This window comes from Penicillium lagena (genome assembly GCF_028827675.1).
Source record: "Penicillium lagena strain IBT 129212 chromosome Unknown utg000002l_segment0_segment0, whole genome shotgun sequence".
NCBI lineage: Eukaryota > Fungi > Ascomycota > Eurotiomycetes > Eurotiales > Aspergillaceae > Penicillium > Penicillium lagena.
Window position 1 is genome coordinate 5,609,007 of NW_026623223.1, and position 23,108 is coordinate 5,632,114.

The 23,108-nt window shown below is 47.4% G+C and overlaps 8 protein-coding genes across 8 annotated transcripts; 5 read left to right on the forward strand and 3 right to left on the reverse strand.

Annotated features, from left to right (window-relative positions):
• Window positions 1-813: 813 nt before the first annotated feature.
• N7510_005130 (beta-mannosidase) lies at window positions 814-3,662 on the reverse strand (the record flags this gene model as incomplete). Its single annotated transcript, XM_056977056.1, has 2 exons — window positions 814-3,113; window positions 3,164-3,662. 2 exons carry the CDS (start codon window positions 3,660-3,662, stop codon window positions 814-816), a joined length of 2,799 nt encoding a protein of 932 aa, XP_056837012.1.
• Window positions 3,663-6,090: 2,428 nt separating this feature from the next.
• Window positions 6,091-7,815, forward strand: N7510_005131 (uncharacterized protein; the record flags this gene model as incomplete). The annotated part of the gene is made up of 3 exons (XM_056977057.1): window positions 6,091-6,133; window positions 6,201-7,701; window positions 7,779-7,815. The coding sequence occupies 3 exons, from the start codon at window positions 6,091-6,093 to the stop codon at window positions 7,813-7,815; spliced, it is 1,581 nt and encodes a 526-aa protein (XP_056837013.1).
• A 927-nt stretch (window positions 7,816-8,742) lies between these two features.
• Window positions 8,743-9,558, forward strand: N7510_005132 (phytanoyl-CoA dioxygenase family protein; the record flags this gene model as incomplete). The annotated part of the gene is made up of 1 exon (XM_056977058.1): window positions 8,743-9,558. One exon carries the CDS (start codon window positions 8,743-8,745, stop codon window positions 9,556-9,558), a length of 816 nt encoding a protein of 271 aa, XP_056837014.1.
• An 830-nt stretch (window positions 9,559-10,388) lies between these two features.
• N7510_005133 (uncharacterized protein) lies at window positions 10,389-11,277 on the reverse strand (the record flags this gene model as incomplete). Its single annotated transcript, XM_056977059.1, has 2 exons — window positions 10,389-10,546; window positions 10,983-11,277. 2 exons carry the CDS (start codon window positions 11,275-11,277, stop codon window positions 10,389-10,391), a joined length of 453 nt encoding a protein of 150 aa, XP_056837015.1.
• Window positions 11,278-13,764: 2,487 nt separating this feature from the next.
• N7510_005134 (exopolygalacturonase) lies at window positions 13,765-15,689 on the forward strand (the record flags this gene model as incomplete). The annotated part of the gene is made up of 10 exons (XM_056977060.1): window positions 13,765-14,071; window positions 14,126-14,248; window positions 14,301-14,427; window positions 14,493-14,611; window positions 14,661-14,698; window positions 14,759-14,777; window positions 14,902-15,007; window positions 15,069-15,143; window positions 15,205-15,304; window positions 15,387-15,689. 10 exons carry the CDS (start codon window positions 13,765-13,767, stop codon window positions 15,687-15,689), a joined length of 1,317 nt encoding a protein of 438 aa, XP_056837016.1.
• Window positions 15,690-17,677: 1,988 nt separating this feature from the next.
• On the forward strand, window positions 17,678-18,883 carry N7510_005135 (uncharacterized protein; the record flags this gene model as incomplete). The annotated part of the gene is made up of 4 exons (XM_056977061.1): window positions 17,678-17,728; window positions 17,790-18,185; window positions 18,250-18,517; window positions 18,591-18,883. 4 exons carry the CDS (start codon window positions 17,678-17,680, stop codon window positions 18,881-18,883), a joined length of 1,008 nt encoding a protein of 335 aa, XP_056837017.1.
• A 185-nt stretch (window positions 18,884-19,068) lies between these two features.
• N7510_005136 (AMP-binding enzyme domain-containing protein) lies at window positions 19,069-21,093 on the reverse strand (the record flags this gene model as incomplete). Its single annotated transcript, XM_056977062.1, has 5 exons — window positions 19,069-19,124; window positions 19,194-19,975; window positions 20,026-20,206; window positions 20,264-20,765; window positions 20,827-21,093. The coding sequence occupies 5 exons, from the start codon at window positions 21,091-21,093 to the stop codon at window positions 19,069-19,071; spliced, it is 1,788 nt and encodes a 595-aa protein (XP_056837018.1).
• A 562-nt stretch (window positions 21,094-21,655) lies between these two features.
• N7510_005137 (iron-containing alcohol dehydrogenase) lies at window positions 21,656-23,063 on the forward strand (the record flags this gene model as incomplete). Its single annotated transcript, XM_056977063.1, has 3 exons — window positions 21,656-22,051; window positions 22,114-22,245; window positions 22,308-23,063. The coding sequence occupies 3 exons, from the start codon at window positions 21,656-21,658 to the stop codon at window positions 23,061-23,063; spliced, it is 1,284 nt and encodes a 427-aa protein (XP_056837019.1).
• Between the last annotated feature and the right edge of the window lie 45 nt (window positions 23,064-23,108).

Genomic DNA, 23,108 nt, shown 5'->3' on the forward strand with positions numbered 1-23,108 from the left:
AAGGAGTTAGAGAGCTACGAGACTAGGATAAATTAAACATCAAATGAATCCTCACTTTTACCCTAAAATGCTAGTAGATGAATAATCAAATTGCTACATAATAGGTCATTAATTTATCTCACCTTGTTTTATGGACATGATGGGCGACCAATGGATAGCCAGCTATCTTTCATCCCTATTGACAAGGGGTCTGTCCATAGATGTCTATGGATCGCCCATGGACAATGTCAATATCTAGCAAGACGCTATCGTTAATATGTCATGATTCTTTTTTGACTACGAGGAAGAGTATTAGAAGCGTTATAATTCCCTTTGAAATCATATCTTGAAATTAGTCGTTCAATTCCGACCTTCTACTAACGCTGACCGTAAAGTATTTAGCTATTAATAACTTCTGCTCAATGGTCTTAATAGCCTGATCTATTTATTCCTAAGATTTAATTACCTTCATTGTTAGTCTTGTGTAGCCTATCTAGAAACCGTGCTTGATTCCAATAGAATAGTTTTGCTAACCTGAAGGCTCTTATAGTATATAAGCGACTAAGAGATTGATAAGCTATGCTAATTTCTTAAAGTTGAGAATTACGCTTCTGGTAAGGGGCTCTCTTCAACAACCTTCTCTGATATTGGAGGATATGCTTTTCTTGGCCTTGAAACGTTAAGACCCCAAGATGCACCTCTATGGAGGTATCTCCGCAGAAGCTGAGGATAGTGCCCCAAAAGAAAATAGGAAAGATATGATTTCCATATTTTACAGAATCCGTAGAGAAGAGTATCAACAGAGAAATTGTATTCAAAAAAAGATCATATCTCTCAGTCCCTCGTTGTCTGATCCCACAGACTCCGCACCGTTACACCTTTCTTCCAATCTCCACCAGATTCATCTTTCTGAACATTGAATCGGAGTTCGCGCTTTTCTCCAGGAAGTAGTACAAACGCATTATCGTCGAAATATCCTATCGTTCCAGCTGGGTAATCGAGCCAAGTGTTGAAGGAGACGGCATTTTTGGCTTCTACAGTAAACATGCCCGTCTTGGTATTATGAGAGAGCTCGAGCTTAGGATCTACCAGGGATAAATCCCTCGGGAAGGCAGGCGTGAAGTGGTTGCGGTGCGTGAAAGCGGACACGCTCCCAGTATTTGGGAGGCGCCCGCTCGCAGTGAGGGACATGATCAGGATAGCGTTCTTTGTGTCCGAAAGCGACAGATCACTGATATTGATAGAATATATCTGGGTGGTATTGATGGCCCCAACGGAGAAGTCGAGGGCGTGTGGGGTGCCCGCATTGCCGGAGATAGGGTTACCGGATAGATCCATCCAAGTCAGACGGACGGACCCACGAGCAGTCTCCCAAAGGTCAGAAGTCACATAAATGGAAAGATCGCCGTTTGAATTGTTCCAGAAGGGTGAAACAATGACAGGCTGATAGATGTCACGACCGACATAGTGGAGGACTTTCCATCGTCCATCATACTCGATACTAGACCATGTGGGAGCCTGCCAGATATCTTCGAGCTGCCACCAGAGGGAGCCAAGTTGCCGCTCCGGCATGCCACTTCCACGACGATAGAACTGGATCTCAGATTTGTACATGTCTGCCTGGAAAAGCTGAGTTGCATGGCACCAAGCGCTAAAGTTGGCTATGGAGTCGGCCTTGTTGGGGATCGGGTAGTACCGCTCCACTGCCAAAGTCATCTCTGCCATTCCTTTGGATGAGTTCTTGAAGTTGTCTGTGAACAGTCCGCCGGCTGGATAATGATGGTTCCGGAGCATAATAGTGCTGCTGTTGAAATGCAGATCCTCGGGGTCCAATGCTTGCTGCCATGTTTGTAGGCTCGGCATACTGTGGAAGCCGAATTCGTTTGCAAAACGACCGACTGGATATCCCCAAAAGTCGAATGCTACACTGCTGTCGTAGTTGTAGTAGTCCGTATCGCCGTAGTAAGATCCTGGGGTTGTGTTCCAGTAGCGTTCGACCATGGGGACAGGCAGGGACAGATTGACTTCCAGATAGCCATTGTTCGTACTGCTGGGCATGTACGAGATGGACCGCGAATTCTCGTATACCAGGGGCAGGATTGTGGTGATGAATAACTTTTCGTACTGCCCGACGTATTTTGGATAATTTTCAGGATCGACTCCCTGGGCGATGGGGAGCATCAAGCTCTCGATTTCATTTCCACCAGCCCATAAAGCCAAAGAAGGATGATGGTTGACTCGTCTCACATTGTATACGACCTCAGCAGCGACATTATCCAGGAACTCCTGGTTGACCGGGTACAGAGCATCGCTGAATTCGAACTCGCTCCACAGCAAGACTCCATTTTCGTCGGCGATGTCATACATAAAGTCCGGAATATAGGCGCCTGACGCCCAAACACGAAGCATATTTTGGTGTGCTGCCACCACTGCACTGAACAGCCTCTGCATTTTAGCCTCAGTGACTCGCGGCCAGAAGGCATCTGGTGGGATCAGGTTTGCCCCCTTTGCGTAAAATTCGTGTCCATTGATTTCAAAGTGCCAGTTCGCACCCGGCGCGATACCCTGGGCGAGCTGCGCATCTGTAATGTTGGACCGGTTGAGAAAAATTGTGCGGAAACCGGTGCGCTTGGTCACGCTGGCCAATGCCTGTTCCTGTTTGTCATGGATTGTGACGGTCACATAATACAAATTCTGCTTGCCTAGGCCGTTGGGCCACCACAGGTTCGGCACATTGGCGTCGATAGCCATGCTGCCGGTGATAGCCATTTTCGATACATTGACCTTGTCGACAGACTCCGATCTCAAGATTTTCCCTGACTCAACATCTCTGACTTCAATTGTCATCGACGGATTACTGGGAAGAGATCCAATAAAATCAATACTCGCGTTCACGATCCAAGGCTGGCTTTGGTCAGGGGCAATATGATTGATCTGGCCTTGTCTGTGGATATCCAGATCTGTGTTCAGAACATACACGCTCTTCTCGCGCTCAAACTGAACGAGGTAGGCATCTCTCCACGGTCCAGCGGGAGCAAACGCTGGGCCCCAATCCCATCCAAAGTCCGACTGCTCTTTGCGCATGTAAAACATATTCGGAAACTCAAACGTCCCGATGATTCCGGAAGGCCATTCTGCAAACAGTATTAGAAACAGGCAGGGTCCTCTGTCATTGGAGACATACTCTCTGAATTCGGGTCGGCTGCAATCGCGTCGACAATCTGCGGCGCGCTCCCAAAGTTGATGGACACAACCGGATCGCCATGACAGCGATTTATTGCTTCGGAAATATCGAAGGTCCATTGGCGAAACATGTTGTCTGTTGTGCCTATGATATTTCCACAGACTTTAATCGTTGTGAAAGTGTCGAGTCCATTGAAGACAAGCCAAGACGATTTCGAATCAGCCAACAAACCACGGAGAGGTTTGCTTGTGTAAGTCCAATTGCTGTTCGCTATCCAGCGCAAATTGAAGTCATTAAGACCATAGTATGGATCATCGGTCACATTAGCAGCCCACAGATCTAGGTGGACGTCGGAGGGAAGATGACCTGGCACTGAGATATTTAGCGCCTTGTTACTGACTGTCCACCCATCGCCACTGAGATCCAGAACATGCTGGCCAAGTACCATGGAAAGGCTAGACGAGAGCACAGCTAGTGCGAGCTTCTTGTTAAGGTACATAGCAAAATTACTAGATAGCAAGACAGTTGTATGTATTGCTTTTGATTGATTATCACCAGATTGTATCTACTTCCGAGTAAATCACCCCGATTTAACGTGACTCGAAATCCCACTAGTCCGCCACTTACGCAAAGTTGCTAGTATTAGTTTTAAGGAACGAGTCACAAAATCGAGGGGTGCGGTGGTAAACCAAGTATTAGATCATGCTGTCCCCGCGCCCTAGCATGAGCATGCAAGATTGCAGAGCAATAGTAGGCCTCTATATGAGCAGTGTGAAGTAACGGTAGCAGCGCTATGTTGCAGAGCTAGAAACGGACCCTGCTATACCAATAGCGAATCCCCAATTCTTGCATTAATGTCGGGAGAAACGGTGATGTGCGGTGGCTGACTATCAGTGTGGGGTGACCCATGACCCAAAACCGCCTCCCCGGGCCGAATTAGAATCCAGCTAGGTATAATAGGAAATTCACCCCGACTCTGAAACCTGCCATGCATATGCTGTTAGAATTGTATAAGTTCGGCTTGGCCACTGTCTTCCTAAGGTTTGTGAACGATTTGTTTCCAATGATTTTGGGCCCAGTCTCAAACCGTTTACCCACCCATGTGGATCTTGGGAATGGATTTCACTGCCGCTAGACGCTTCGAATATGATCAGATTCACGAATCTATCATGACGGGGTGAAGAAAGGTGCAAAGCGTGGAGCTTGGACCACACCAAATTTGGAGAGGCAAAGCTTACTCTCGGAGCGAAGTCCGCCGAAGTCGTCGGGAGGGGCAACGCGCCGTTCAGCCAGAACTGCTTGAGGGAGCAACCATTAGGAAAAATCCGACTTCAACTAACAGCCACATCAACATTTTGCCGAACAAAATATATTATTGTGACTACTTGATTCTGGAATTTTAAACAGAGTTTTATTAACTTGTATGGCGGTCGAATTATAAGCCGTCGAAGTTGGGTAATTTTTGATGTTGGGGGAACATGAAAACTAAACCCCTTTCGATTTTTGTCCTTAAAACTGAGCCTCTCTGAGGATTGCCCCCTATTTAGCGACCCTCTCTACTAAACTTCAAGTATGGCCCCCTTAGCTATCCACTCTAGCTCTTACTGACCGAATTGGCTCTCTTCTACCTATAATAGCCCCTGCCTCCCTAATGTATCGAAGCGGGAACGTGGGCGGCCATGAAATAATACGTCTGTCGAACAAAGACAGGAGTCAAAGATCAACGAACAGCAATAACAACGATAGTCTGCTCGTGCTATACAGGGAACTATACAATTTGATTAGTACTTCTCGACTACCGAGTACCCGTCTGCTGATCTTGACCCGTACGTACCTACCTACTTTCCTCGGGGGAACTGACAATTCCTACGGAGCTTGAGCAACTACTTCTTCCTCCTAGCCCCTAAGGAGGACCGTACGAGCTAGCCGCAGATGATCTCCCTTTTATCAACGATGTAGTACCTCACGCCATACCTCCCGAAACTGTGCGTATAAAGATCAACCAACGTAGCCGTCTATTAGGGATACCTCGTGACCTATTGTTGGTGAACGAGCCACTTCTGCGTCCAACTATCGAGGAAGAGCCAGAGCATTCTGAAGAGCCAGAGCTTCTTACTCGTATCAGTACCTTTTCTTACCGTCATTCATTACCTGATGAATATGTGTCTACAGTTGCCATGGGAATGTTGTCTTGAAGTCTAGGTATCGAGAGTGTTTCAGGCGATGATTTAACAGCCCTATGCATCCGATGAAACGAAGCCTAACAAGAACTATGGAGCTGATTGAAACCCCACTACCAAACGAGAAGGCTCGTTCTGTGTCTGGATTTATCGTAGTAGACTTAAAATTGTGGAGATGTGGGGATTATGTCCGGGAAACTCCATTCCCTACCTATCCGGCATCTATCCGGAATCTCGCTATTGTAGCCCGAGGATTCGCCAACGCGTCCTAATTTGCTGTCTAGAATGCAAACTCCCGTTGTTGGATGGTTTTGCCAAATTCTGCTGGCAAATCTGTGTAATACCACAAGCCGCCCATGGTGTATATTCGGATACTTATCGGATCTTGATGTCTGGAGGCTTATTCTATTTTAGACTATGCTCAAGCCTCGCTTCTTCTATCCGGTATCTATCTGGACACAGAGATGAGCAAGAATATAGTCATCCACCGCGACTGGGGTGATAACGCACAGAAGATTCGTCTCTTTCGGAAAAGAACACAACATCGGAGATTTAGATGATGGGCCTACAGCAGCGTGGGAGAGATTGCTGAAGGGGAAAGGTGCTGTGCAGGAAGTAGATAAGTTGAGAACATATATTCATAAAAACCCCTCAGTCACTGCAATGTTGCGTCTCACTGTTTGTATACACTTCTAAATTCTTTTACACTGGCCAAGCTTCAAGCACTAGCAAAATTATTCCGCATCCATGGAGGGTTCAGAAGGAATCGACTTGCTCATCGTTGGCGCAGGTAAGGAACTCTTTACTAGGATGAAGGTTCTCATGATTCTCGAGTCCAACTGACGTAACCAACCTAGGCTTGCACGGCCTCGCCATGGCTAAAACGTATCTCCAAGTCCATCCAAATGGCAGACTTCTCGTTATGGACCAAGCCAAGTCAGTAGGCGGCTCCTGGGCCAAGGAGCGACTGTACCCAGGACTCAAGACCAATAACACCATCGGATCGTACGAATTCGGCGATTTCCCTATGGTCCCAGAACGATATGGAGTGAAAGCCCATGGGCATATTCCAGGCGAAGTTGTACACGCGTATTTCTGCGATGTCGTGGTGCACTATGGTATCGACTCGTATCTTCGCCTCGAGACCAGAGTGCAGTCAGCAACGCTTGGAGCAGACGGGCGATGGTCGATGAGGGTCGAATCTATCAAAGAGTCGCAGCAGCGTGCGGATACGCTTGTGGCTGCGAAGATAGCCATTGCCACAGGACTCACCTCCGAGCCATACATTCCGACATTTCCCGGACAAGAAGATTTTGGTGGGCTGGTACTGCATTCGAAACAGTTAAAGGAGGAGACCGACAATCTTGGGTCTTGCAAAAGTCTCGTCGTCCTTGGCGGGAATAAGTCGGCATGGGATGTTTGCTACGCAGCAGCCCAGTCCGGCTCTCAGGTCCATATGGTCATACGTCCGACTGGAGGAGGTCCGAGCTATCTCTGGCCGAGGGAATTTTCTTGGGGATCATTCAAGCTCTCTCTAGCCAAACTGTCAGCTACCAGACTGTTCGTTTCATTCGACCCCACTCCGTACGGGAAGATAGGGTGCCTTGCTCTCCTGCGGCATTTCCTTCACCAGACTCTAGTAGGCCAGAAGGTCTGTCAGTTTTTCTGGACACGACTAGATGCGCACATTAAAAAACTGAACGGTTATCATACGCATCCGGAATTGCAGAAGCTCGAGCCCTGGACGACTCCATTCTGGATGGGCAATTCTCTGAGCATCCACAATTACGACACGAACTGGTTTGACTTTGTTCGAGAAGGGAAGATCAGCATACACATAGCGGATCTCGCTTATCTGTCAAAGGGTCGAGTGCACCTGTCGACTGGAGAGATGCTAGATGCTGATGCCTTGGCATGTTGCACGGGCTGGAAAACGGTCCCTACTATCCAGTTTGACACGTCATGCGCCATGGAAAGAGCGAGACTCGGAATAGCAAAGGGGGCGGGCACATGCAACTCGGTTGGCACTGAATGGGAAATCAGTCGGCTAATCAGCTATCTCTCATCTGTCCCAAGAAGAGTTGGAAATGCCCCGGCAATTCAGGAAGGTCAGATTCCGCAACTTTCTTCCTCCTATCAGCTTTACCGCATGGTTATCCCAAGCCAGCCTGTCTTCCTAGAGAAGAAGAACTTAGCTTTTATTGGATTGCATTCCTCCGTCCACGCTGTGCTAGTTGCTCAGGCCCAGGCTCTTTGGATCATGGCTTTTTTTGATGACAAGATAAGGCATCTTAGTCCTCTGCATATTAATATCAAAGCTGTGGAATACCGCAGCTTTCAAGAAGGCATATATGAGAGGTTTAGACGTCCAAAGGAATGTGGGGGGGCGGCGGGCAAGTATCCCGATTTGGTGTTTGATTCTCTGCCTTACATAGATACGCTGCTCAGGGATCTTGGGTTAGCGCCGAATAGGAAGAGCAGTTGGTTCAAAGAACTATTGGAGGTCTATCTACCGCGAGATTATAGAGGCATTACCGATGAATGGAGGAGAAAGAACGTCGCTGACGCGAGTATATTTGAAATTGCTAGGGACACCACAACTTAACTAGTTAGTTGTCACTACAATGGCCCCCAGAATTTACCCGGACATCCTGACGCTGACTCACTTGGCATTCTCCCAATTAGAAATCTATGCCCCGATGTGGACAGACTTCACCTGTATGTGGGATTTTTGTGATTTCCTATTATAAATATGGACAAGATAGCTAGACTTGAATACCATTGTTTTCAATCATTGCACATGACACTATCTAGTAAATGTACTAATGGATACGCAAATTGCGAACTCCCACAACTGATTTACATGCAGCTATTGTTGTCCCGATGATACAGTTTAGTATACATCCTGCATATAACTTAGGATAGATATCATCTTGCAGTGGAATTGAGGATCTTGACAGAACGAGATTATCGTCACTTTCACGTGCAACCGTGAGCATAACTTGGATCGATCTTCACTATTTGCCGAGCCGTATCACTGCTCTTACCAGAGTGAAGTTAAACAAACACAAACAACGGTGCTCCACAGTTTCAATCATCAACCAAGCGATGTCCCCCGCATGATGTTCTCCGCATCAAGGTCTTAGATCCCATGGGATATGATCCAAGTAACTGGTCTCGGCTTTTTGTGGACGTTGTATGTCGAGAGGCTTACAGGATTCAGAGCCTTCTCGGTGCCTCGGTGATATCTATGCCGAGTTCTCTCCTTCCCCGCTAACCATTGCAGCTGGACTCGTTTTCTATAACGACATTACCATTCGCTTTCAACCACCCCCTCCCAAAAAACCGGCTTGTCTCATCCATGAAACGCAGCCATCTATCGTCTCAAAATCAGACACAATGATCACACCTGCTGCACCGGGAACCGACCTCAAGCGCTCATATGAAGAGAACGGCGTGGTCAACATCGCTGGGGTTTTAGAACCTGCCGAGGTCGACGTGATCCGCGATGCATTCATGGCCCAGGTCGAGGGGGACAGGGCCAGTCTCGCCCACGACGATCATGTCCCGGATGACGACATCCTAGCCCGCTATCCCCGCTTCGTCCACCCTCATCGTCACCCTGAGTTGGAGGTCGGGCGGTTGGCTCGCAGATACATGCTGGACCGCCGCATTCTCGACAAGGTCGAGGCAACGATTGGCCCCGTCAATGGTGCGCAATCTATGTTCTACTTCAAGCCGCCGAAAGCTCGCGGTCAGGCAATGCACCAGGACAATCTATTTCTGCAGTCACATCCCGAAACATGTATAGCAGTTTGGATCGCAATAGATCCAGTCGACGAAGATAACGGCGGGCTGCAGATAGTGCCAGGGTCCCATAACTATGAGCTAGTCTGCCCGGGTGACGCTGATTCGGAAACTTCGTTCAGCCGTCAGGCGATTCACCTGCCCAGAGATATGACCGCCGAGCACACGTCGATGGCGCCTGGTGACGTTTTATTGTTCCATGGCAGCATGGCGCATGGATCAGGGCCGAATCGAACTGCCGACCGGTTCCGTCGGTCGTTGATCTTCCACTATGTGCCGCAGTCCAGTACCAAGATCGCGAAGTTCTACTTGCCATTAATCAGCCCTACCGGGAAGGAGATTTTCGTGTCTGAGTCTACTGAGGGTGGTGTCTGCGGCGACGGCTGGATACCTTCTGGTCCGCATTGAGGCTCTTTTTATAATGTTCGTTGGAATACGAATTTGCTTTACTCGTTGAGGTTCAATTCTGCTCTAGTAGAAAGTGTGTGCGAGTCTGGTATACTCATACAAGGCAGACGACGGTTCCTATAGTGAGCTTTGAAACATAAGAGATGGAATCATGCCTTAACAGCACTTCAAAGATGCCCATACCTACCGCTCTAAGCCGAGATGACTTGCATTAAAGGAACTATAAAGAGTCTCCCTGCTGGCAGCTCGACAATCTAGCCCCCAAAGACCCTGAGCTCCATGTGAACTATCACAAAATGCAGTCTGACATTTCAACAACCGTAGATTATGGACAAGTTTTCATTCTCCAGAAAGGCAGACGGAATGCGAGTGAATATGATAGGACAAAATCAAACTTTCTGATGAGCAACATGACTGCTACGCCAAACTTGCATTATATATTGTGTGACCCGTGGCTAACTGATCACTGTGAGTTGGCGCTAGGACAGGGGTGATTACCTTGTCTTGAAGATTTGCATTATATTCTATTGCTTGCCGTAGATGATCGCTATAGTCATCCCCATTCTTAACTCCCTCTAGATCTACGCGTTTGTTTAGCTGACGTGCTTCCCATGCAATAGCAACGGCCCATTCTATGTCCTGTGTCACCTGTCAAACGCGTCCCTCAAACGTATTCTTCAAACGCAGTCCAGTCAAACGTAGTAAAGTCATGCTTGGCCACATAAGAGTCACGACAGCCAGGGCTACTAATACTAGCAGACGGGGAATTTGTCAAAAAGGGGAGTCGTCGCGGCACTAGGGAAGACACACATAGAACTGACACCAGATGCCTAGGTTGCAAAGCTTTCTTGGGAAAGCGTGATCACGCTCAACATGTGGCCACTAATCCCACTTAGCGGAACTTTCAAGCCCTGTAGGTCGTTCATGTTAATCGAACCCTCTTTGGTGCCGCCGGCGATGCTGATAACGTGGGCCAGCGTCGAAGACTCTTGAAGAAGAGGAAGAAGATTTTATTTTACATAGGCACGCGTGTAAGTGGTCAGTGCTGTGAGTGCATGAAGCCCTTAAGTCGTTCCTAAAAGGCGTTGGACAAATTAAAGTCAAGAAGGAGCTTGTGAACGCATACTACTGCCATCCATAACCACGGTCCCAGCGAACAGGGAAAGGATGTTAATCTCGGTATAGGAGACGCTGTCTGATTTCCCGGCGCTGCAACTTTCTTCATCGTCGCATTCGATATTTACCTGCGTAGGTGATTAGTTGGCCGGCCTATCTTCTACAGTCTTCATTGCAGACAGATTTTGTATGATGCTTACACTAAGCTGTTTGTAGAGATAGCTCTGATGCGGGCTTCCATCCCCGACCAGCTCGGTGTCGGGAATCCACTGACATCATTATAGCTTCGGGAGCAACTGATATCTTACGATCTTCATGAATGAAAAACGTCTTGGAGCCAATAGCAAGGGTACGGGCACCATCCTCGTCCACATTGGCCATAATGGGCAGATCAGCAAAGACACCCGAGTCGAGGGTATTAGAGCAAGAATAACCCAGAACTTGAGAAGTTTCCTGGCTCACGACCGCAATGTCCATCTCGGAAGAAGCCTTGACTTGCTGGATCATAACATTGATCTTTTGGGCGTTCGTCGAGGCGTGAGGGACGGCCAGGGCGAGGGAGACAAGCCCTGCCACGACGGGAATGCCATTCAAAAGTCTCATCTTGGCTTACAGCTTTGGGATTGGTTTAACAACAGCGATATGATTGAGTGCCGGGTCTGTCTAACTTTGACGGTATCAAACTCCCTTTTATATTCCTATTTTCCTCCAATTTGTTTTTAACTCCCGATATATGATACCGCCACTATAGCGTACTAGACCGGATTCGATTGAGATAGCGCTGTCCATGAAGAGGAACTGCTAACTGCTAAAGAGAAAGAGTGCAACCGAAGAAGGATGATCAAGCCACCGCAAGGTCCCCTGCATATGGACGATAAACAAGGGGGTCAGACAAACTTGAATTCTCCTTCACCGTCGCACAGGCACACATCAACTTCCCTTCCGTTGTCGCCGTTCATCTTTTCTCCGTCTCCAGTCTTGATTTCCGAGACCTCTCTGCATCAGCGTCAATTCCCTCGGCCCCCACGGGGTGCACACAGTAGCGGCACTTAAGCCACACTACACTCACTGGATACGAGCTGATAGTTTGTGTATAGTGGCAGTGCATTAGTCTGAAAGCCTTAAAACTACCACGCTAGTTATTCTGCCGGCAATCAGGTACCCCACCACTCGTAAGTTACTACAAGTGAGTGGTGTATACGAAATAGGGAGGTCGTAACTAATGGCATTTTGGAAGGGTTTCAGACTATTGCAACGCCACTGTACAGCCCGACACCAAGTGGATCTCGCTTCGCACTAGCACACCATTATCTCCCAGATGTGACCGGATGTCAGATCAAGAAAGAAAATCAATAAAGAATTCAATTTGAGTACGTAGTCGACGGGAGATCCAAGTTGAGAAAGGGAAGAAGAGACCGAAGAAGAGTCTCTACTTATCTACAACAGTCTATGCCCTGTGTCACCTGTCAAACGCAGTCTTCAAACGCAGTCTTCAATCGCAGTGATGCCAAACGCGGTCCCGTCAAGCGCAGACCCGTCGAGCGTGGTCCCGTCATGCGCAGTCCCGTTAAAATCCCATCAAGTGTGGTCACACCAGATCTGAGAACTCAAAGACTGATATTCTGTCGAGATATTCTACCCCTCTACCTTACAGGAGAATCGGGAGTTAGATGAATAGTAAAATTTATCGTTTATTTGAGGTCAACCAGGAACCTACAGTATAATATTATTTCCACAATCTTCCTCTGTTCAAAATAATCAACAGTAAAAACTTTTCCGGTAGTCCATTCTCGGTAACAAACCAGTTAATAAAATCCCCGAGGCGTACAGCAGTGTTGCAGAGTTCAAAACTCGGTTTTTGTCTATACCGTGTACCGGGCCGGTGCCGATATGGGTCCGCCCTGGGGTGGGGGAGTATAAGCGTTTGGCCCCGCAAGTCCCCGTCAATTGCATGGTAATCAAGACGCCCCCAAAACCTCCGTGCTCGAAATTGTTCAACATCTCGCTTTAAAAAAGCACATATCCAGCCAAAGTCCGCTTACGGGTGGGCCATATTCTATGGGAGTAGAATGGCAAGTTTTATTTTAAGACATCTCATGGGTGGTCAATTTAACAATGTCTCAACTCGTAATTTCACTACGTTCATGAAAGGAGTGGACATTTATGTGTTCAATGTGACCAGGCATGACGAGACTGCGCTTGGCGGGACTGCGTCTGAAGACTACGTTTGATAGGTGACATAGGACATACACTATTGTAGATAAGTAGAGACTCTTCCCCTGTCTCTTCATCTTTTTCTCAATTTAGATCTCCCGTCGACCATAGCACTCAAATTGTAATCTTTTCTCGTTTCCATTCTTGACCTGGCACTCGGTCACACAAGATATCTTGAGTCTGGTATACACTGAATCCTCTCTCTCATCCAATGACAGTGTATATAAACGAGACGAAGCTTGGTGTTAATGACTTAAGTCGTCGATAGTCAAAAGCCTAACTATCTAGCGATTTTCGCATTGAATTAGGATTGTATGTGATGCTTCATCCTGTGAATTCGAATTCCACTCCCCGTGCCAACTTGAACGACATCAATTCCGGTGGGAATCGCTTCAGATTCTGACAGATGAGGGCAAGCAATCAGGTCCTGAGAGTTTCATATCATTATTTCGCGATTCTATGTGGTACTGACCGCATCGACAGGCACTATCCACGATGGATGTACTCCGGAATTTTTGGTCCATACGGAAACTCTATATGTACCGTCACCACCAGTTAGGTAGTTTCATGCGTTACCCTAATTGGGGAATAGAGTAAGATTGATGGAAAAATTGCCGAACCACGCATCAATTCCCACGGAAAAATTAATGAGCGCTGCGGGGAAAACCCCACAATTAGTCCACCTAAGGAAAATCGGCAATTGTCGCATTAGGGGTGTATGGGGTACAGCCCCTCAAATTATTGATGAAAAAATAACTCTTGATCTGGTATATAGGTCATGAATAGACAGCAGCGATCAAGATCATTCTCATTTGCAAAATTGGGTTTTTGAACCCACTGGAACCTACTGCGCACCACATAGTGTCAACCATCAACATGCGCACTTTTTGGCTCACTATCCTTGCTCTGGCTGCCGCCAAGAGCTGCGGAGCTACAGATGCCCTTTCGCCTCGTCCCCACATTACGTGCTTTCCCAATCCGTGCCCCGGAGAGCATCGGACCTTCCCACTACGCGAAAAACTGTGCTATGTTAAGAGCACAGGAGATGGCCAGGATGATTCGCAGCACATTCTCAATGCAGTCTATGAATGCAACAATGGCGGTCGCGTTGTGTTTAGAGAAGGTGTTAACTATACCATTGGAACTGCATTGGATCTGACCTTCATGAAAAACATCGACCTTGGTAATCCGTTCCAATCAAACTACATTGGACCTTGAGAGCTAACACGGACTTTAGATATCCAAGGATACATTCAATTCACCGATAACACAACCTACTGGCAAGACAATAGCTTTCAGTTTGTCTTTCAGAACGCCACAAGCTTCTGGCTTTGGGGTGGAGATGGTGTTGCGGTCTATGGTATGCTCCTTCTGGTTCAGGATCTCTGGAGTTTCACTGAAGGCTGTCGCAGGAGGGGGTACGATCAATGGCAACGGACAGGTCTGGTACGATTTGTACGCTAAGGACCCGCTTTTGAATCGCCCAAGCCTGATCGGCATCGAGGGTTTGCATAATTCTGTTATTTCGAACCTTAACTTGTAGGCTCACTTTGCATATATGTGATTTTGATCCTGTGTCTGGTGATACTAACCGTCTTATATAGGAGACAGTCACCCACATATCACTTTTTTATGGCCAACTCATCTGAAGTGGTGATCGACGGGTTGAGCCTGATCAGTGTCTCGTCAAATGACAATGAAGCTGCAAATACAGACGGTATCGGTAAGCTTATGCGATCAACAATCGAGGGGCTTAAATTGACTGGATATAGATACGTATAGATCTAATAACGTGGCACTTCAAAACTGGGTACGTTTGAATAACGACTTATTAGTTATCAGGCTGCTGACTCCTTCTGCGATTATGTAGGTAGTGAACAATGGTGACGGTAAGTCCACAATCATTTTGGCATGGGTCTTTCGCTTATGCCTTTCGAACATTACCACATCCAAATTTCAGATGATCTGTTTCGCTGAGTGTGAACCCTGAAAATTCTTAATAACTTTCTATAGACTGTGTTAGTTTCAAGCCGAACAGCACGAATATGCTTGTCCAGAACATGCAATGTACCGGCTCACACGGGATTTCTGTCGGATCTCTCGGCCAATATCCAAACACGTGAGCGTGATGATTACATAGTCTTCTTCTCTAACTGACGTGGTCTGGTGTCTATCTCCAGATACTCTATCGTCGAGAACGTCTATGTTTATAATGTCTCGATGATCTCTGCCTTGACAGGTGCAAGAGTCAAAGTGTGAGTTTTCTCTAAACCCATTGAAATGTTAGGGGTGGTATCAGGCTAAACAATGCGCCAGTTGGCCAAACACTCCGTCATCTGAAGCGGCTGATCTGCAGGGAGGCGGTGGCAGCGGCAGAGTGAATAATGTTGTATTCGATACATTCACTGTCAAAGACGTATGTTTTCTCCCCTCTCTCATTCCTTTCTCTATGCATTGAGTGAGATGAGCAACGTATATTGATACGTTTATCTTCATAGGTGGACTACGCCATCGAACTGGACCAGTGCTATGGACAGAGTAATCTTACTCTGTGTTTCGATAACCCTAGTCCTCTCAATATCAGCAATGTGATATTCAAGAACTTCCAAGGCATAACCAGCAGCAAATATGCACCCGATATTGTGACTTTCGCTTGCAGTTCGACTACGTCTTGTTCTAATATCCAGGCAATGAATATTGATGTTCAGGGTCCTGAAGGGTCTCTGGCTTACTGCCATGATGTTGATGAGTCTTCCCTGGTCGGTGTGAATTGCACAGGTCCCTACAAGGGCTTTGAGTGAAGAAAAAGACAAGAGACAGAAGCAGAATTATAAACGCAAATGTGATTAATTGAAAGTTGAAAGCTTGGAGTATCAAGAGCATAATGTAACGGAAGTCCTGCTTATAATTGTTGCAAGTCAGGCCCATGTTGCTTGATTATCTTTAGACAGATAAGAGTTTATATTTATGAACAAGGCTTTACACGAAAGGCTAACAAACCTGATACCACAAAAGGAGCGAACTAAGGTAATGGACCAAGTCCATGGATGGGAAAAGCGTATTTCATCAAGACTCTTGAAGATGGAGAGAGAAGAGACAAAAAGACAGAAGGTTAAGTGGATTGAGAATAAGGGTGTGCAGTGACTAAAGATGCTAAAAAACAGGTGTTATGAAAGGATAATCATGGTAGTTAAAAAGGGAAAGGATTGTACCTGGGCTGATCTAATGATGCAACAGTTTATCAGCAATCTCAACATGTCTCAATCTCAACGCAATTTCCAATGCGGGCTGAAACAAGTATATGGGCTGCTCTAGCACCCTGGGGGACTCGGGATTTCTTTGGGTGCTCCATGCATCCACAGCGTCTTTGAATTGGGTGAGGTTGTTGGACTCTATTGCGGTGAGAACGGCGGGGAGGATGTTGGACATTACAAAGCCCCACTTCTCCAAAACTCCGCGACTCCGCAACTCCGTCTTCACGTTTAACGTTTCTAAGCTTCACATCTTGCTGACCCTGGAGAGTCTGGAATCCTCCTAGACTGGCCTTTAGTGCTTACCAACACTCAACTCCGTCTACTCCAGGATGTGGCCCCGCCTAGACGTCCGCAGATGCATATTGCAAGCGGACCTCTAGAGAACATTATGACACTGCCCTTGGTCTCTTCCAGAGCTTTGTATAAATAGACGAACATTTCTCTAGTAAATGTTCCTTATATGAAGCCCATATGGTCTGTGATTCTTATGTTTCACATATCACCAATCTTGATCTCTTTACTTGACCTTGTCTTCCCTTTTACCATCTCAAGGACCCATCGTATCCTTCCACCAGAGTCTATTCTCAACATTCAAGAACACTTTCATGCTTCCATTTTTCTGTCCGCTTTTCTTGTCTACAAGTGTTCTTCCCCCTTGAGAGCTTCGGCTCATTTCTGCCTTCAGATCCTTCCATCTCAGCATCATCAAAACCCCATCCAGGCAGGCCCCTGACCGCTTTGCCATCTGTCTCACCTGATATTCTCAAGCGATCATTACCGGTCATATCTGTTTTGCCCTTGTATCTGTCGGTTTCGAATGCGATATTGTTCTACATCTGTATCCCGGGCAAAATCACAATGAACAATATTAACCGATTCTTGTCCGTTGCAGAGTCAAGAGTAGTTATAGTAGCCCTCGGGAATCTTCTATCCAGAAATCTTATTTCCCTCTTTTTTTTAAAAAAAAAAAAAAAAAAAAACCCCCAAAAAGCAAGGCCGGGTGAAAATGGCATGAAGTTGGTGCCATCAGGCCACTAGGCCAACCGAACCGTTTATGCGTACAATGGCAGCACTTAATCTCATCACCTACCGCGCAAATGGTTTTGTGGTCAAGCTGAATAGCTTGTGCATCATGCATATTATTGCAATAGGTTGACCAACTCATAGCTTAGTAATTAAGCCGTTAACCCCGCAATTTACCTCCGACAGACGATATATCCGACAAGCGTGCGGAGCCGAATAATTGCATTCGAGGTTCCACGCGTGTCCCGATCGCTCAAGTCTATGTTCTCGACAAGCTGACGAGGTGATTTAAACGAATTCAGCATCGTTTATCGGTAGGCCTTTCATAGCAGCGGGGGTGGAGAGCTTACGAAGATCTGGGGACTTGAAAGCTGCAACCTGTATAACCGCCCAAACGTACCTCGGCTAGATGGGATATAGCCTGGAGAACCCGCAGTCACACTAAGCGTAAAAAGCACAAGCTCCTCTCCATCCTAATGTTTGAAATTGAAATCAGAGAAAAACATATGAACATGGCAGACCAGATTAGAAATTCTTCCTATGTGAATCCAGAATTGGCCAAGGTCCGTCAATATATCAATCAAAACCAGGCACTCATACCATGCTCACGCTTAAAGTATCTAGATCTTGGAGACAGGACCAAAGCCAGCAAGCTTGAGCGTCACGAGCGACATTCAGGCTCTGCGAAAGCTGCTGTCTCAGCGAAAAAAGGAGTTGACGCAATCCTACGCAAATTCTGGGGGCCCAGTGATCATCGAGGAAGATCACTCTATCCCCACTCGAGACGGATCTCAAATAACCGTCCGCGCTTACAAGCGCGAACATCAGGACGAGCCAGGGCCTGTCTTAGTGATATTCCATGGTGGAGGCTGGGTACTCGGTGGACTAGAGAATGAAGTGCTTCTGTGTCGAACCTGGTGCGAACACTTCTCTGGTCTATGTGTTAATGTAGACTACCGACTGGCTCCGGAAAATCCGTTTCCCATTCCTGTTTATGATACCTATGATGCTTTAACATGGGTATGTGGTCCAAATATATCATGAGATCTAATTCTTTAATGGTTTTGCACACTGACAGATGCAGACTGCTTCCCGCGCCAAATTACTCGGTGGAAATCCGGAGAAAGGCTTCATCATCGGTGGAATATCTGCGGGTGGAGGCATGGCAGCTGCGATTTCGCATCTCTACCGTGACCAAAATATCCAGCCTCCTTTGACGGGAATTTATCTTTCTATCCCGTCGGTGCTCGCACCCCAGGCAGTCCCCGAGAAATACAAGAGCCAGTATCTTAGCCGGAAAGAAAATGCCAACGGGTTGATCCTGGATGATGGCGCCATTGCGCTTTTCCGACGTATGTCGCAACTATTACTCTCGGCAGATATGTAGCTGCATATTTGATCACAAGAAGCTAATGTTGTTTGTAGGTGCATACAAAGATGACCCGTTATCCCCTCTGATGTCCCCCTTCAACTGGCCCAACGGCCATGCAAACCTCCCACCTACATATTTCCAGATCTGTGGGACCGACCCGCTGCGAGATGAAGCACTTCTCTATGAGCAGGTACTGCGGGAAGATTATGGTGTCAAGACTCGGGCAGATCTGTATCCTGGTCTCCCGCACGGATTCTGGTCTTGGTGGCCTAAAACGGAATTTGGCAAACAGCATATGAGGGACTCTGTGAAAGGGCTTGCCTGGCTTCTTGGGCAGTCGGAGTAGATACTCTGTCGACATAGCAATGGATGGCTAATGCCTTGAATTAGCCGTAGTAAATTGACGTATATTGTTGGATTTTGATTTACTGCAAGCTTCTCACTGAAGGAATATGATCTTAAAATCTATAGGAAGAACATTCATGTACTGATGACATTCTCCGAAGGCCGATAATCTACGCAGACTTGAGCTCACATATTCGATCGTATGAGAGGAACGGCGGTTTTTGTTTGGGCCTTGAGGATGCCTGCAACAACAGAGTGGTTAGTTTCTATGATCCTCTTCATAGCATTGCCACTATAATGCAAATACCAACCTTCTGCAATGGTTCTGATCTCGACTTTCTTCAGCTTTCCGTTCGCCGTCTTGGGCCATATCGCAGGAACGCCCTTGCTAGTATCTCCCAACCACCATAGATGAACAGGAACCTTATACCTCGCCAAAGTCTGCCGTACCCAATCTCGAATCTCAGAGTCTGAAGGACGCCTCTTCTCATCATCCTTCAACTCCAGAATTGTCGCTACTTCCTCTCCATACCGATCACTTGGCACGCCAAAAACAGCGGCCTGCTGAATAGAAGCATGTTCAAACAACCGCGCCTCAATCTCCAGCGGCGAGATATTCTCACCACCACGGATAATCAGATCCTTGATCCGTCCAGTTATGACAAAATACCCATCTTCGTCCAAATAGGCCTCGTCTCCCGTATGCATCCAGCGACGCAAATCCCCATTTTCATCTCGTCCCGCGTGCCCCGGTAGAAGGTCCTCTTCGTGGATCCGAATAGCCTGGCTCGTGCGTGATTCATCGCCGTAATAAGAATGCATAACGCCGAATCCACCCACGACGACCTCCCCTCGCACGCCCCAGGGAACAGGCATACCTGTTTCCACATTGATGATCTTCGCGATGAAGTGCGGTAGAAGTCGGCCTGCTGTTTTCATTTTCTTGACTATTGGGTCTTGGGATGTGGTCATTGTGGCGACGGATGAGAGTTCCGTCATACCCCAGTTTGTGAATAGCTCGCGGACGGGAAATTCGTTGATGATGCGGCTTAAGAGGCTGTGTGGCATGCTTGAGCCGGCCATGATTCCGAATCTGTGTGTCTTTATGTCAGCTCGCAGCAAGTTTGGGGACTGGGGGCTTACCTGAGTGTAGAGCGATTGGCTTTTTTAAAGTCGGGGTGAGCCATCTCATCAAGGAACATTGTGGTCACTCCGTAAATTCCCGTGCATTGGTATTTCTCTACTGATCTTAGTGTGGAATCGACTTCGAAGTACTCAGACGGGAATACGGCGGTGGTGCCTGCCACCATAGACACACAAAGACCTGAGCTGAGGTTAGTATATAAGTGAAAGCAGAAAACAATTCGGTAAGATCACTCACCCATAACCAATCCAAACGCATGGAAGAGTGGCACAGGAATAGCAATGATATCCTGCTTCTTCACCTTCATTTTTATGCTCAGATAGCGAGCACTGTTCATCATCCCAAAGTGAGTCAATGCCGCAGCTTTGGGGGCACCGGTGCTTCCAGACGTGAACTGCAAATTCAAGATATCATTGCATTCGATAATCTCTCTTGAGGCCCAATCAATGTTGATGGCAACCGCTGTATCGACTAAAGCCTGGTATGTGAGCCAGGATCCAGGTAAGACGACATCTCTGTCCCGATGGCTGATATCGTCGAGAATTATGATTCGCTTCAGGAAGGGAACTTTCTTTTCTACTGCTTGTAAGGATGACATATAATCATACCGAGATGTTTTGGCGGTGGTGAGTAGTAGCTTGCTTTTTGTCGAAGAGAGCGCAGCGGTCAATTCGTGCGCCGAATAAGCATAGTTCATCAGCGTCACATAGGCGCCGACTTTGGAGCAGGCGAAGAATATCTGCCAGTCGTTGGTGATCAGTATTTGGCTCTGCCAGTGCTGGTAATTTCCATATCCATACCTCGACATATTCAATGCGGTTCCCCAGCATGACTGCCAGACTATCTCCCTTCGTGAGACCCAGAGCGATCAACCCCATTGCCAACTGCTCGGACCTTTGCTGCAGCTCCTGGTATGACATCATAATGTTTTGGTGCTGTGAAACCACAGCCACAGAAGCTGGCATACCCTTTGCCTGTTTGGCTATGAGGTCGTTAAAGGTCCATTTGACCAATGCAGGCTCCGAAGGCCCGCTGATAATGGACAGGCGAATATCCTGTGCTCCCATTGTGAATATTTAATGGCAGGAAGGAAGTTAGTATAGCCAGCATTCAGTAGTCTAGTATGTGCTGAGGCGAATGTATGATGCAACGAAAAACAGAAACCAACGGGCCCAGGAATAGAGACTCTAGTTAATTGAGAGTCAGCTTTAAAGTACCCTATCAGCTAAGACTAAGACTGTTACCAAATATATATTTTAATGGTCTTACGAATTAAGTACCACCTCTCATACTTTCCACTCCACCGTTGCAAGCCCCCATGAAAAACCCGCACGTCCATCGGGTCGGATATCGGGTATACATCCATGGATACTTGAGCCACGATAGATGGAACCCACACCACTAACTTTCCGATATCTCGGGAACCCAGGCATCCGAGCTCGCGAATAATCGCATTATCGGCCCTGTTTGACCCCGCATTTCACAAGACTAATGTCCGAAGCTGAGGGCTGACGCGGGCACTCTCTGTTGTCCACGACATGCCCAACAAATCAGTCTGGCTACCAAGACTCTCTAGTTTCTTTTGATAAAGAAAGACACTGGTTAACAGAAACACCAACGACAACAAACATGGCAGTCACTGAAACCTACCGTCCAGCCTTTACAGATCCGCCAGCAAGTATTCTCGCTGGAATCCCCGCTCGCGATCTCCAACTCCCTTCTCCAGACGTGACATATGGACTCCCATTCCCAGATGCCTGCGCAAAGCATGTTCGAGATACCTTCAGGCGCTCGAGAGTCTACATTATCGTTTCCGGGACTCTGTCTCGAGAAACAGACGAGCTTGACAGACTCGTTGCGGCCATTGATCCTGAGCGTGTCGTGAGTGTCCGCAAGGGCGTCATGCCTCATACGCCTTGGTCGAATATCTTGGAAATTGCCGCGGATGCTCGTAAAGTAAATGCGGATTGCATTGTTACGCTTGGTGCTGGCAGCATCACCGATTGCGCGAAGATTGTTGTTCTGGTGTGCTCACACGCTTGAAGCATTAGACAGTGTTTTGTCTTGAAAACTAACCTGAAGAACAGGCACTCGCTAATAATATCGAGACGGCTGAACGCCTGGCTAAATACTCTGTCGAGAGCACTGATGTGCCAGACAAGGTTGAAGTACCCACTATACCACTGATTACTATTCCCACGACCCTGTCTGGTGGCGAGGTAAGTGATGCTCTAGCTCAAGCTAATTAGATAAACAATGCTAAACCTATTATCTACAACAGTACTTCAGCTTAGGCGGCGGCACCGATGACCGAACACACCACAAGCAAGGCTTCCTCCACTCCGGCATGGGCTCCAAGCTCGTCATCCTTGACGCAAATCTCAGCAAGCACACTCCAGACTACCACTGGCTGAGCACCGGCATGCGCAGTGTGGACCACTGTGTCGAAGCCCTCTGCTCGCTTAACAGCACGCCCGAGTCCGACGTGCGCGCCGAAGCCGGTCTCCGGAAACTAGTTCCCAACTTGCTCAAGACCAAAAACGATTCATCCGACGTGGAAGCTAGACACCAGTGCCAGATGGGGGTTATCTTTGCTATGAATAATGTTCGCTCTGGTATCCCGATGGGAGGTAGTCATGCTATCGGGCATCAGCTGGGCCCATTGGGTGTTCCGCATGGAGTGACGAGCTGTATCTTATGTCCGACGGTGATGAAATTCAATGCGAGATATGGACATGATAATGAGCGCATTCTCCAGAAGCAGGAGAAGTTGCGTGAGATTCTTTGGTCTGAAGAAATACCGGCTGCAACCTTTACGAAGGCCGGGTTGAAGAAGGATTCGGCCGATCTGGGCGATTTACTAGATATTATTATCCGTGCCTTGGGACTTCCGAGAACATTGACAGAGATGGAGATTAAGGCGGATATTCTACCTGCTTTGTCGGAGCGTGCTTTGGATGACTTTTGGGCGGCGACTAACCCGATTCCATTGACCAAGTCGGAGCATGTACTGGAGATTTTGAGGACGGCACTATAAGCATTATGAATTCCATGTTGACGTTGTACATGCTCTCTTATATCT